We start from the raw sequence: 15,453 nt of genomic DNA on the forward strand, positions 1-15,453 counted from the left end.
AAGAAAGACACTTGCTTTATTGCCTGGAAGCGTAAAACAAGAGAAGCTGTACTGTGTGGGTGGCTGTCCCTTGGGAGGACAGAACCTGAAGGAAGGGTGTCATTTCGCCTTTTGATAGGAATGTGGTTTTCTTATTTAACGGTTGGGAGCATCACTTTCACTTTTAGTAAAAGTGAAAAATGCTGCAAGTCTGAAAGCAAGGTGCTTCTGTGAGAGTGTAATATGTATGTGAGACAGGGAGGGTGCTTCTGTATGTGTGTGTGATGTATATGTGAGGCAGGGAGGGTGCTTGTGTGTGCGCAAGAGAGATGGAGCATGTTTTTGGCTGGCTTGTGGCTGTGAGAGAGGGCATGTGTGTGATTGAGCCTGTTTGTAAGTGAGAGAGAACATGTGTGTGTTTGAGAGCTTGTGTGTAAGTGAAATAGAGCATGTGTGTGATTGAAAAGCCTGTGTGTAAGTAAGAGAGAGCGAGAAACTGGCCAGAGGTGACGTGTGTATGTGTGAGAATGGCTGATCAGGGAGATGACTGGTGTGTGTGTGTGTGTGTGTGTGTGTGTGTGAGAGAGAGAGAGACTGGTTGGGGAGAGATTGATGTGTGAGAGACAGAAAGTGGTCCTGAAGGTGTGACTGGTATGTGTGTGTGAGAGAGAAGAGACTGGTTGTGGTCCCTAAGGAAGAGGTCTGTGAGGACAGCTTCAGCAGCTACTGCTGCTTCTGGTATGGCCTGCAAGGGAAAGGAGTAGAACTGCTGGAGAGGGTAAGTAAAGGTGGCTTTTTAAGTTCATTTTTCTTGATTGACTATCATTTTAATTATTGGGTAGTATGTGATGTGTCTGCTGTTTGAAATATTTTATTGGTGTTTTGTAAAGCTTTCAAAATTTGCATGAGTCTTTAATTATTGGATATTCTATTCATCAGCTGTTTTGAAATTATTTTATTTGTATGATTTTATAATTGATTAATGATTTATATATCTTTATTTTATTTGTTTCATGAGGAATGGTAAAATTTTTGTTTTTCCATTGTTACACTGTATAGAGTCTGGCGTGATGCGTTTTTACAGTTCAGTTTTTGTCTGCACGTTTCTATTTATACTTTATGTGGCTTTATTCTGTATTTGGTGAGGGTTTGTGTTCTGCATGCAAAGACTGAGATGAAGCATTCTTTTAGCATGTTATTTCTCTGTAGGGATCTTAAGTAGCTTAGCCTGTTCTGTTTTCCTGATAGGAGGTGTATTGGTATATTAGATTCTGGTGTAATATTTTTGGTATTCTTTTCCATAGGTAGGGTTGTTATTCTTTGAGTGTTGGCAGATAGTACTGTGTTGATACGGGAGGACCATGCCAAAACATATCACAATAGGTATGATGCCATATGAATTCCAAGATGCAAAGGTTTCTTGTTGGCATCACAACAGTGCATGAAATTATCACAACAACTTGTATATTAATTTTACCTCAGAATGTCATTGTTCATGTAAAATATGTTATAAATGCATAATTTAAAATTGTGTATGGGGAGGGGGCGCCAGACTGTAAGGTTTGCCTAGGGTGCCAAATACCCTTGCACCGGCCCTGCTCACCGGATTTTATTAAAGCACATAAATATTTTAATGAATACCAAGTAATTAGCGAACTAACCTTTTGAATCTCCAGTTTTAGAGTGGGATCCTACACCAGGGGGAACTCTTGCATTAATAAAGGATCTCAATTGAATTGGATCAAAAAATATATACCTATTGTTGTTCAATTTAACAACACATTTGCTTGGATACCTTACTATGAAGTCTGCACCAAGATCTCTGACTTCTTAATACATTGCGAGGAATTATTTTCTACATAACTGTGTTTCCCTGGCTATGTCTGGGTATATCCATATTTTCCCTCCCAGAAAAGTTTTTAATCTATTACGGAAGAAATGCTTAAGAAAAGAATCTCTGAGGGAAATAAAAAAGTAACCAATAGTGTTCCTCTAAATTCTATTTGAGTCTCCAAAGACTGTTCCAAAAAATCAGTTAGATTCCCATTCTCCATTTGAATTTGATTACTATTTCCTTGTGATGTTGCTATATCTTTTTTCCCTACATTCACAAAATATATTTTGGCTATTGGTGGTATTGCTTCTCTAGGAAACAGTAAGATCTCTGTAGCATACTTTTTAAAGATATCTAAAGGAAGATGTAGTTTCACACATGGGAAATTTACAATCCTTAAGTTCTTATACCTAACCTCATTTTCAAGAATTTCTATCTTCCTGTTATTTGATGTTTCCGCTTGTATTATTTTATTTTGAGTATCATGTAACTGAACTACCTGTTTTTCTATTACATTTAATTTGTCTGTATTTTCTTTCACAACCGGTTCTAATTGACATATATGGTTTTTAGTTCCAAGCCTAGTATTCGCTAACATAGTAATAGAAGATTCTAGGGATATCAGTGCCTTCCATACCAGTTCCAAAGTAATTTCTTTTTTCTCTATTAATTGCAAGCCCAGAGGTTGGATCCCTATCTCAGTTCCTTGAGCAAGACCCCCCATGTTCAAGTCCCCTCTATCTTTAGATGTTGATGCCTCCAAACCCAAGTCCGGATTTTCACCACCCGTTGCTCCACAAATCTGTTGCTGCGGGACAGGTTTCTTTCCAGACTCTCCAAGAGGCATATTAAGGGATCCTTTCCCATCTACCCCTACTCCGAGGGATGCAACCTCAGCCATCAACTTTGGAGGGCCAGTTACCTCAGGGGTTAGATGTTGGTGTCCACTAGGATTAGAGGGAATTACTGGAGCTCCGGGGCTCAGAGATGTATAAGTATCCAACATTGAGGACGTGTGCTCTGCGTCTGTCAATGTAACGGATTGCCTACTCGGAGTTGAAGTATTCGCTGGAGAGAAGAAACCAGTTATATTAGGTTGCAAAGTCAATAATGTTGGAGTAGTCTGAGTCTCCACTCGAACTCTGCCTTTGCGCTTTGTATGAGGCATCGAATTCAGTGGAAATTATTACTAATAAAACAGTTTCTTCTACTCAGTTTACTCACGGTTTGGTGCCAATGGAGGAAGAAAAGTGAGATCTTAACATATAAATGTGAATACTCATCCAATTTTAAAAATCCAAACTAGACAAAGCCGAACAGACAAAGCCGTTCGCCTTTATCAACGCGCCGGCGTCGACTACGCGCCGCAGGAAGGTATTTTAAATACCTTCCTGGTTGAAGGAAGTGACGTCAGCGTCTTCGAGGCAATGCAGGTAACAGTTCAGAGTTAGAAGGAAAAACACCGTTGAGGCCAGCTACCGCTAGACCCCCGGTAGGAAACTTCTCCCTGATCTCCTCAATTAGATGAAACTCGGAAGGCACTTAAATACCTTCCTGGTTGAAGGAAGTGACGTCAGCGTCTTCGAGGCAATGCAGGTAACAGTTCAGAGTTAGAAGGAAAAACACCGTCGAGGCCAGCTACCTCTAGACCCCCGGTAGGAAACTTCTCCCTGTTCTCCTCCTTGCTCACTGTTTTTCTTCATAGCGATCTCCATTCACATTTTAAAGCTGATGTTTTTCTTCTTTTTTTTTTTTAGCTTTCCTCTTCAGTGAAGCATCTCAAAAGTGTCCAGTGCTGGTGGGCAGCCCCCTCCGCCTCAGTGCCAGGTGGTTTATGGGGTCGAGGTTGGGTTTCTTCAGAATGGGTTTGAGGGTGGCTTATTTCAGAGCATCGGGAACATATCCTTGGGTGAGAGAGCAATTGGTAATATTTGCTAGGGGATGGGAGATTGTTAGGGATGGCTAGTAGAGATTTAGTGGGGATGGTATCGGAAGGGTGGGAGGAGGGCTTCATTTTTTTAAGGAGGGATTCGATTTCAGAAGGGGGGTGGTAGTTTCGAAGGATTCGAGTGTGTATTCGGGAGTGGATATGAGGTTTTTGACAGTGGTATTGAGGTGTGAGGATAGTGGAGTGAATCTTAGGAGAAGCTTGGTGATTTTGTCCTGGAAAAAGTGAGCTAATTCGTCGCATTTGCTTTTGGCTTCATTATCGGAGATGGGGGGGTTGGGGGGGGGGCTGTTTTTGTGAGGTTGGAGACTAATGCAAAGAGGGCTTTTGGGTTGTATTGAAAATTATGGATTTTTTGAGCATAGAAGTCTCTTTGTTTTTTGTATGGATGTTCTGTAGGTGTGGAGGGCTGACTTGTAGGCAGCTAGCAAGGGGGTGGACAGGTTTTTGCGCCATTTCTTTTCCCTTGATCTTAATTCCTGTTTGAGTTTTTTTAGTTCCTCAGTGAACCATGGTTTTTTTGTATTCCAGGTGGGGTTTAGCTCAAGGGACTTTAAGGAGCAGATGTTATTGACAATGTTGTTGGTTATGTTATTCCAAGAGGAGAGGGCTGAATCCGGGCTCGAAAGGTCAAGGTTATCAATGGCCTCTGTGAGGGAGAGAATTAGATCTTCCTTGTTGCAAGGTTTTCGAAAGAGTATAGTGTTGTTGGGAGTGGGGGGGGCGGGTTGGTATGTTTTTTTATAGTGAGGTTAGTTTTTATGAGAGAGTGGTCTGACCAGGGGACTGGGGTGCAGGAAGGTGAGTCGGCTGTGAGGAGGGATGTGTTAATGAAAATTAAATCCAGTGTGTGTCCAGCCTTGTGAATGGGTGAGGTAATTATTTGATCGAAGCCCAAGGTATTGACGGAAGAGAGAGAGGCTTCACAATTGGGGGATGGGGGGAGGCATCGATGTGGAGGTTGAAATCCCCTAGGATGATGGTTGGTATGTCCAAGTCTAAATTATCAGCTAAGAATTCGATGAGGGATTATTATCCAGAAAGCCGGGAGGGATATAGATTAGGCAAACTTGTAGTGAGGTTGATTTAAAGAGTCTGATTTCGAATTTAGGGGGGGAGTGTGTATTGACTGAGTGATTAGTCCGAGTTCCCTTTTGGCGGCAGGAAGTAGTCCACCGCCTCTTTTTTTTTTTTTTTGTGTCTGGGTAGTGAGACAATGTCGTAGGTTTGTGTGGGAAGTTGGTTCAGGAGGACTATGTCAGTGGGTTTGAACCATGTTTCTATTATAGCGAATATATCAGGTTGGGTATCGAGTAGGAGGTCGTTGATGATAGGGGTCTTTTTTGTTAGGGATTGGGAGTTGATGAGTAAGATGGAAAGGATGGTGAGGCCCAGGAATTGGGTGAGTGGGGATATCATGATAGGTAATAGTGATCTGGAGGGAGGTATGGTTGTTAGGGGTTTTTTGAGGTGCTGTGGGGAGTGCTTGATGGAAGGAATAGGGAAGGTGAGCATGACTGTTTGGTATGAGAGTAATGTTGTGAGGTTGGAGATCCAGAGTCTTAGTGTTCAAGAGAGATTTGATGGAAGAGTTTAGGTAGATAAGAGGAGGGGTGGATAGATTAGGTTGTCTGGAGGGAGCAAGGATGGGAGGTATATGGAACTATGAATGGAAAGTGAGAGGAAGAGAAGGGAGTAGGCTGGGGGCTAGTCTTATGAACTGAGCATAGTGTGGCGGGGGGGAGGGAGCTGCACAACAAGGGGCAGGCCCCTTGTTCACGCGCCTTTAGCATGCAGCGCCGCAGGAAGGAGCGGCGTTTTGTAGGCCTCAGGTATCTGTCGATGATGAGATCACTGCCGGGCGCGATCGCCAATAGAATGAGGCGGCGTGGAGGAAGCCAGCGGGAGGCGGAGCTGACATCTGAAGGGCAGTCTCGGGCAAGGAGGGCGGAATCCAGAAAGAGTAGGCCTCTAGGATGGTTGGAGTGGCGTCGCGGGGGAGGAGGGTCCTTACCCCAATCGTAGGCGCTGACTGCGCAGGCTGAGGTCGTTCGATCCGAGGAGGTCTCGGCAGGAAGGAGCGGCGTTTTGTAGGCCTCAGACGTCTGTCGATGATGAGGTCAGATGATGTAGTTATGTTAAATTTGTCTCTGACCGAAGGTTCTGTTCCAAATTCAATAAAGAGAGCTTCTATTAGACCTTTGCTGAAAAAGCCTAATCTTGATCCCACTAAGGTGGCAAGCTATTGCCTATTTCTTCATTATCTTTCTTAGCAAAAATTGTGAGTTGGCAATTTTTAAGCAACTTTCAAATTATATTTGGCGGCTTATGGGACGGTCCTGTGAGCTGCCACACTTGCTCAGATGCACCCTCTGGCTCTTCACAGCCTCCATGCCGCCAGTTGATAAACACTGCCAAGAGCGGCAGGAAATGCCACCAAGCCGTGCTTGCACCTGGATGCCCCCACATTAAAAGCTCCCACAGCGCCTTTTGATCATGTCATTGGCTCCTCACTATTTAAGACCCCACCAGAGATGCAGAAGACTCCTCAGCAACAGGTCTTGTGTGTGTTGTCATTGTTCCTGCATTCCTGTCTCCTTGACTGTTCCAGTGTTTGTCTTCCTGCCTTTTCCCTGAGCTCCTGTCTTCCCTTCCTTGCCTTAGTCATGATCTTGTTTGTCTTGTCTTAATCTATCTTGCCCTGTCCTCCCTGGTTTGACTTCCCGGATTCTGACCCCAGTTTGGACCTTGACTATTTCTTGATTGCCACCTGGACCTGTTCTTCTGCTTTGTATCCAACCTTGCCTTATCTGATGCCTGCCCCGATGACATGTCTTCTGGTATACGCTGTCTGCTGCCTGGCTTTGGACTCACTCTCTTGACCGCCCTAGGGACCCACCTAAGACCTGCCAGAACCCAAGAGCTCAACCTGCGGGGGAGATGGATGGTATAGGCAAAGCTCCAGCCTGTCCTGCCACAGGGTGCGTCCACCAGCTGTCAGTGTGGGCCTAGCGGGTTTGCCCGCTGGGTGGCGCCAACCACACTACAGCACCAAGGGTCTACCAATACTGGGTATATTACACTAATTTTATCAAAGACCACCAGATTCTAGATCTATACCAATTTGGATTCTGAAAATCTTAGTATGGATGTGTTACTGTTTATCACTTACTGACTCATTGCAATGTGATCTTGACAATGGAAAGAGACGTTTTGATAGTGATGGACTTTGCTTCAGCCTTTGACACAATTGACATCAAATTTTAATTTACCACTTATGGAATCGCCAGTACTGTGCTAAGATGGTTCATATTATATCTGAATGAGAGGACTCAGCAAGTTAAGATCAGTAGTGGCCTGGCTACATGACATACTGTTTTGACAGGTGTAAACCATGGGTCAACGTTATCAGCCACCTTATTCAATATTTACATCTTACCAATATGTAAGATTCTGGCTAGTCTCACTGCGGGATATAGATTGTATATAGATGACACACAGTTCTATATCCCTATAGATTCCTCGTGGTCAGAAATTATCTGGGCTAGTTTCCTTAGTTCTTTCTACAGTAAGACAGCTTACACATAATCTGTCATTGTAGTTCATACAGTGTAGCAGTGCTGAGATGATTCCATTGTCTCTTGTGTATGAAGCAAACTACATTGTATATTTCCCCTTTTGTTACTAGTCTCAGTTTTCTCATTGATTCTCATTTATCTTTCATTCCTCAAGTGAAAGCTGCAGTTCGCTCTGGCTTTTTAAGGGCACTATATGGTCTGAAACTGCTGTTAAGGGCATTGGATTTTCAGTCTGTTGTATAGTCATTAATACTTCCTTTGCCTAGACTATTGTAATTCCATATATTTGGGTTTGCCTGGGCCAGTGTTCAAACCCCTGCAACTGTTGAGCAATTCAGCTGTTCAGCTGGTTTCTGGTGTTAACAGGTGGGATCATGTTTCCGCTGTGTTGTTCGATCTCCACTGGTTGCCAGTTGTGTAGGGAGTTAAATACAAAGCCACAATGTTCACAAATTATTATTCCTGGATTCATATACGTGGGCAGATGTGAAGCTTCATGACCATAACCCCATGAGACTGCTTCTTCATCACAAAGGAATTTATTGGACATCCCGTCCGTTCATCAGGTGTGATTGGCAGAGACTCGGGAGAGGGCATTTTCTATGGCTGCTCCAACCATCTGGAATTCTTACTACAAGAGCTCCAGGTTATGTCTTGTACTAAAACATTTAAAGTGATGTTGAAAATATTTTTGTTCAGGTTGGCCTTTTTGTAAATTGGTTTTATTTCAGGTCCATTACTTTATATCCGTCAGGTAGTGATTTTGATTTACATTCTGCAGAGAATGTCATTGTCTGTTGTTGTGAATGTTTGTTTTATTATATATATATATTATGTTTGTAAGCTGCTTAGGGCACTATACATCAAACAGCACATAAATGAAATAAAGGAAGCAGAATGACTAGGAGCGGGCTTGGCTTTTATCTTGTATGCACTGTAATATGCTGTGCATGGCTTCTAGGAATATGGTGTCTGTGTTTTGATTATGTAACCAAGTAGCGGATGTCTGGTCCATGTTCCAGCTGGGTAGTCTTCCCTTTAGAGGAAAGTTACTCTTTGGAGAAGTTGGTTAAGCTTTTGGGAGATTCAAAGTTTCATAATTTGCTTGAGCACAGGTCTAGGAGAAGCTGAAAGTTCTTCCCCAGAGGACAAAGGTTTCAGGAGGCCAGACACAACATGTGGGAAAGACTTTTGTTGCAACATCAGCCCTTTCGTGGAGTCCGCCAAAGTTTTCAAGAGTAGATTTCCACTTCAGGAAGGCTCAATGAAATTCACTCTGTCTATTCCTTGGTTGTGCGAATTAGGGAACGGTTATCTAAGTTTTACAAGGAGTGGACCAAGAAAATGATGAATCAGTGTGTCCTTTCCATTGTAAGACAACTACGCCTTAGATTTTACTTGGCCAGTAGCCGAGGTGTTCATGGTCTCTCCGTGTGCCTGTAAAGGAATATATATTAGGCCTGCCTTAAAAGTCCATGACCAGGCATTTAGCTTGGTCCACCTTAAGACAGCTTAACCAATCCTGGTTGCAGGGCATTTTCCCTGAGGAAAGGATAAAAAGGCAGGCCCCCAGGGAGGATAGAAGTCCCTACAATTGAGGAAGAAACATGAGTTTTGCTAATGCTGCTTATCAGAAGACTACATTTTTGTTTCCAGCATTGCTGAGGTAAGCGTGCTCTTGGTTGTTTAATGTGCCTGTAAATAGCAGCGAAAAAACATTAGAAGAATATCCAGAGTCCAGTGTACTTTGTCCACTGGCAAGCTAGAGACAGCTTATGCTGTGTTAGTGCTCCTTGGGGGGGAAAAGCAGCAGCAAAATCCATGCTGAATCGGCTTCTCCTTTTAACTGTGGTGTTCTGGCTGCAGAAAAGAAGAGATTGAGTTCATTCCATTTATTTTGTGGTGCCCAAGAAGGGAGGTACTTTTCACCCCATTTTGGATCTGAATAAGGTGAGTGCTTCGTGACGAGTACCTCATTTCTATATAGAAAATATTTGGTTGGATATTACAGCAATTATAGAGTTTCTGCATCGTTGGATCTCTCAGGCCTATCTGCCCGTTCCTATTCAGAGAGATCATCAGCAGTACCTTCAGGTTGGGGGTACTGGGCAGACATTTACAGTTTCAGGTGCTCCTCTTTGGACTGGCAATGACTCTTTGCACATTTTCCATTGTTGTGGTCACAGGGGCAACTCATCACAAAGAAGGAATCATGGTGCATCCTTACTTGGACGATTGGGTGATTTGGGAGAAAATGGAAGCCACATGTCATCATTCAGTTCACAAGATGAGTTGCCTGTTGCAAAGTCTAGGTTTGGTGTACATTTTTTGCCAAGATCAAGATGGAGCCATCTTGCAACCTGGAATATTTGGGCATCCAGTTCAACAGCAACAAAGGTTTTTCTTAAAACAGAAGGAAGCCAGAAACTTCAGAGCCAATCTCAAGTTTCTTTCTTAGAAAGATTTATTCCTAATGGCAGTGAGTGAGCTTTAAGCTCTTGTAATCCATGTTACTTAAACATCATTTTTTTAAAATAGGGTTCTCAAGACTATTCTGTTTTTACCAAAGGTTATTTCTCAATTCCATTTAAATTACTCTATTTTACTGTCAATGTTTTTTCTGAAGCTTCTGTTCAATATCTTTGTGAGTGACATTGCAGAAGGGATAGATGATAAAGTTGTCTGTTTGCGGATGATACTAATATTTGCAACAGAGTGGACACGCCTGAAGGAGTAAAGAAAATCAAAAGTGATTGATTTAAGAAAGCTTGAAGAGTGGTTGAAGATTTGGCAGCTGGAATTCAATGCCAAGTTCAGAATCATGCATCTGGGATGCAGTAATCCAAAAGGACTGCATATGATGGAAGGTGAAAGACTGAAGTCTACGGACCAAGAGAGAGGGATCTTGGGGTGATAGTGTCTGGCGATCTGAAAATGGCGAAGGAATGAGACAGGGCAATATCTAAAGCCAGAAGGATGCTGGGTCGCATAGAGAGAAGAATAAAAGTAAGAAAAAGGTGATCATGCCCTTGTACAGGTCCTTGTTGAGGCCTTACCTGGAGTACTGTGTTCAGTTTTGGAGCCCGTATCTCAAAAAGGATAGAGACAGGATGAAAGCGGTCCAGAAGAGGGCAGCCAAAATGGTGTTGGGTCAGTATTGGAAGACTTATGAGGAGAGGCTGAAGGATCTAAATATGTATACCCTGGAGGAGGTGCAGGGGAGATATGTTACAGACCTCAGATACCTGAAAGTTTTTAATGATGTACTAACTTTGAACTTTTGACAATGGAAAGCAAACAGAACTAGGGGATCACAAAATGAAACTCCAGGAGGGACGAATCAGAACCCATGTCAGGAAATATTTCTTCATGGAGAGAGTGGTGGATGCCTGGAATGTCCTTCCGGAGGAGGTGATGAAGACGAAAAGTCAAAAATTCAAAGGGGCATGGGATAAATACTGTGGGTTCCTAAAGACTAGAGGGTGCCTGGGGTAACTAGAGGGTGCCTGGGGTAACTTGCTGGTGCGTGGTTACTACCCTTAACCAATAAGCCTTGATGCTTTTGATGCAACTGCAACATTACTTTCTGCTTCAGTGGCAGGGGAAAAGGGGAATTGGATTTAGACAACAACCAACAAGGGCCCCAACTTTTACAGTCTGGGGAACTGTTAAGCATGGAGGTAACCTTGACAAAAGGCATGGATTATTACTCTTAACCAATAAATTTGATGCTTTTGATGCAGCTGCAGTATTGCTCTCCATTTTGATTTTTGGCGGGGGGGGGGGGGGTGGAATTGGATTCAAATGACAACTAACACAAGCCCTGACTTTTTCTGTGTGGTGTACTGATATGCAGAAATACGGGAAAAAGCACAGGATTGCTTCTATGGCCACGTCCATAAGCAAAGCATGTCAAGCAGCACCGTCTGAATTTTCAAGAAGGCTTTTCGCCCAGAAAAAATGTTGCTAGCAAATGTATGGGTTATCATAAGACTTGGGGAGCAGCAGTTGCTACCCTTGAGAAACATGAGGGTAACCTGCACGCCAGACAGTATGGCCCATTTGGTCCTTTTCTGCTATCATTACTATGTTACTGTATATGTTAGTCCTAAGGGAATTCTGTGCTACTGCGGAGCACAGAATTGCCAAATTCTGGCAGAAAATATGAGACCCTGGCATGCCGCGAACAGAGCATGTGAAGATGAAGGCCTCCATGTTCCATGGGACGCGCTCTGCTCGCAGTGACGATGAAGGTCCCAGCGTGCCATTCGCAGCAAAGATGAAGGCCCCTGTATGCCACGAATGGAGCATGCTCCACTAATGGCGAAGTTGAAGGCCCCGGTGAGAGTGAAATGTGTGTGTGTGTGAGAGGAGAGGGAGAGGGTTGTAAGGGGAAGGGGGAGGGTGTGAGAAAACGAGCAGGGGGGGGTGAGCAGGAGGGAGTGAGAGAGGGAGCCTATATGAGGAGATTTTGAAGGTGTGTGAATATGTGTGAGAGAGATTGGGAGCTCGTGTGTATGAAAAAGGATCATGTGTATGTGAGGTGCTTGCTTGTGTGAAGGGATTTGTGTATGTGTGAGACAGAGCCTGTGTGAAGGGGGTGCATGAGAGAGAGACATAGGTAACCTGTGTGAGGATGTATGTGTGAGAGAGAAAGGGAGCTTGTGTGGGTTGTGTATGCAAGAGAGAGGGACCCTGTATGAGGGGATGTGTGTGTGCATGAGAGTGAGGGAGCCTGTATGAGGGGTTGTGTATGTGCACTAGAGAGAATGGAGCATGTGTGTGAGTGAGGGAGAGACAGAGGGGGAGCCTGAGTGAGGGGCAGTACTGAGAACTGGGTCAATCTCTGGAACTGGTGATAGAGTGGAAGGTGTTGAGCCTAGAGGTGGAGGGGAGAGATACTGGCAGGTTGGAGGAGTTGGGGCCTGAGAGGGCAAAGTGGCCCAGTAGAGTAGGGAGAGCGAGTGGAAGGGACACTCTTACAGTGAATTACTAGGGAAAGTCTGCTCAAAATATTTAAAATTCTGCATCTTTAAGTAATAACTTTTTCTGTATTAATTTAAAATGTAATTATTTGACTGTCATGTAAATTGTGTTATTTTGACCAATGTAAAGTTTGCAGAATTGTAAGTTTTTTGTGCACAGAATTTTAATTTTTTTGGCGCAGAATTCCCCCAGGAGTAATATGTTTGTTAATTCCAACAAAGCTGAGTGCACACATCACGCTTTAGATTCTAGAAGAGCTTTGTTATTTTACATAGAAATGTCTTTCAGAAAAACTCAGCTGTTCTGTTATGATCTGGGTAATCAAGGCCTACCTATGAAAAACAACCTTATCTGCATATCTGATTGCATTTCCTATTGTTACGCCAATACTGGAAAACACCAAGGTTAAAACATTATCAAGGTTAAAGTCCATCAAATGAGGGCAACATCATCATCAGTAGTTCATCTACATTCTGCCTCAATTCAAGATATCTGCAAAGTGGCTATTTGGTCTTCCAAACATACTTTAACATAATATAAAAATTGCTCTGCTGGATCAGATCAAGGTCCATCAAGCCCAGCATCCTGACTCCAGCAGTGGTCAATCCAGCTCGCAAATTCCTGGCAGATCCCATAAAGTAGATCTAATTCCTGTTACTTGCTCCCAGGGATAACTCTAGCTTACTTTAGTCTACCTGGTTAATAATGTGTTATGGACTTTTCTTTGAGGAGCTTATCCAAACCTCTTTCAAACCCTGGTATGCTGAGTGCTTTGATCATATCCTCTGACAACAGATTCCATAGTTTTATAGTGCGCACAGTGAAAGTAATTTCTACAGTCTGTTTTGAATCTGCTGGTTGTTAGTTGTTTCATAGTTTGTCCCATTGTTTTAGAATTATTTGAAAGGGTAAGTAACCATCAGTTATTAACCTATTCCACCCGACTCATGATTTTTTAAACTTCTGTCATGTCCTCTCTTAGCCATCTTTTCCAAGCTAAAGTGCCTTAGCCTGCATAGACTCATCATAGGAGAGATGTTTCATCCCTTTTTATCAAATACTATCTCCCAAAGAAGACTCTTGCAAAGATAGTTTTGGCAAAGGAGTTTTAAGGAATCTATTTAAGAGTTTCAATTCTCCTTCCTTTCTCTCTCATGTACCAGGTTGCAATTTCTCTGTATCAGCAAAAATTCAAATATTTCATTGCAATGCTCAGCTTGGGAGTCCTCACTTGTGTGACTGGATTCATTCTGCTTATCCATGGCAAAAGCAAAGTTGTATACCTCTAATAGGTGTGCTCTGTAGACAGTAAGACAAACCTGCCACACAATCCCACCCTCCTACCCTAGAGTGAAGTGACTGAGGAGACTCTTGCAGCCGTGACTGTGCAGGAGCACCTGTGCGTGGTCAAAAGATTTAGGTTTTTCTGCGCTCTGAAGGTACATTTCATGCTGGTTCCATATGATGAATGTCAGCCACTTGTGTGACTGGTTTGACCTTCTGTCTATGGAGGATACCTATTACAGGTAAGCAGCTTTGCGTTATTGTTTTGAAACAGTCCTGGCTTGTAGCACATTGCTTTCGTACAATTGGGGAAAATTGCCTTGGTGAAGTACTTATTTATTTATTTATTTATTTAAAATTTTTATATACCGGCATTCATGATACAATCACATCATGCCGGTTTACATAGAACAGGGGTGTACAAAGAACAAATGAGTAACCTATTAGTGAGGAGGAAGCAGTTACAAATAACAAGGTACTAGAACTGGGAGTAGAGAAGAAAGGGAGAGGATAACATTAGATAAAGATATTTACATTAAATTAACATTTTTACAATGGGAGGTAGTTCAACAGGCTGCAAGGGTTAATCAGTGTCCGGGAATGCTTTTTTGAACAGCCAGGTCTTAAGTCTTTTCCTGAAGATTGGGAGGAATCTGCTTATCACACAGAAGAGTAGGGCAGAACAAGAGACTTAATGGATTGTTTTTTTTAAAACACCTTTGAGAAGAAGAGTGCTAATTTTATTTTCAGAAACTGAAACATTTTCAAAGTTTGTTTTAACCAGTACCTTAAGTATTTGTGAGTATTATAATCTTATCCCCATTAACAAATCATATTGAATATTGAGCAACTCTACATGCTAACAGCAAAAGCTATTAGGTATGTGCATTCGTTGGACCATTCATTTCATTTGTTTCTTGAGTACACGGTTACTTTATGAATGCATGGTATTGTGCGTAAGAATGGATGGTACGCGTGTATTTTATTAACTAGTTACGTGCGGTACTGGCCCAATTAATACCTCTAATTTGACTGATTACTATTACCTGTTCTATTTTTCACTCCCTAATATGTTTTTTCTTCTTACATTTATTGTTTTAGGTTATTGCCTGTTTTCCTAAGCAATGGTTCGCTAATCTGAAAGGCAATAAAACCATTTCTCAGTTGGAAAATTTCTGTAGATACCTTGTTCATCTGGCTGGCACAGTTTACAGAAACAGCATTTGCAGTTCTGATGTAGAGAAAAGAAGTGCAAGGTAACAGATGTGTAATAATTTAATACAGCAGTCAGATTGTTATTGGCATATAAATCTTACATTGAGTTTTAATCTTTTGCCTTTCACAGCATAGAAATGCAAGTTTATGTGATGAGCCTTACAACAGTCATCTATAAGAGGCCACAAAAAGGAAGATTTTTTTAAGGTGATCATTAGTCAAAATACTTGTAGGATTTTTGACCATTCACTCTAAAGGATCTATTTACTAAAAGGCATTTAAAGTGCTATTTACTAACGAGCCGTTACAGTAAAAGTCGCGGGAGAGCGGGCAAACGCCCGCTCTCCTGTGTGCGCGATTCTGTATTCAAATGAGGGCCCGCGGCAAAAAGAGGCGCTAGGGACACTAGCGCGTCCCTAGCGCCTCTTTTTGGACAGGAGCGGTGGCTGTCAGCAGGTTTGACAGCCGACGCTCAATTTTGCCGGCGTCGGTTCTCAAACCCGCTGACAGCCACGGGTTCGGAAACCAGACGCCAGCAAAATTGAGCATCCGGTTTTCAAACTGTGGGCCAATTTTAATTTATTTTTTTTTTAACTTTCGGGACCTTGGACTTAATATCGCCATGATAT

At 42.6% G+C, this 15,453-nt stretch overlaps 1 protein-coding gene across 1 annotated transcript in view; it reads left to right on the plus strand.

Moving 5' to 3' along the window:
* The window catches only part of PAXBP1 (PAX3 and PAX7 binding protein 1), a 275,602-nt gene that overhangs the window by 241,000 nt on the left and 19,149 nt on the right, over positions 1 to 15,453 (plus strand). Inside the window, exon 17 of the mRNA XM_029603577.1 lies at positions 14,711 to 14,865. Within this exon, the coding sequence (XP_029459437.1) occupies positions 14,711 to 14,865 (155 nt within the window). The remainder of the gene's footprint in view (positions 1 to 14,710; positions 14,866 to 15,453) is intronic.

The sequence above is a fragment of the Rhinatrema bivittatum genome, chromosome 5, assembly GCF_901001135.1.
Source record: "Rhinatrema bivittatum chromosome 5, aRhiBiv1.1, whole genome shotgun sequence".
NCBI lineage: Eukaryota > Metazoa > Chordata > Amphibia > Gymnophiona > Rhinatrematidae > Rhinatrema > Rhinatrema bivittatum.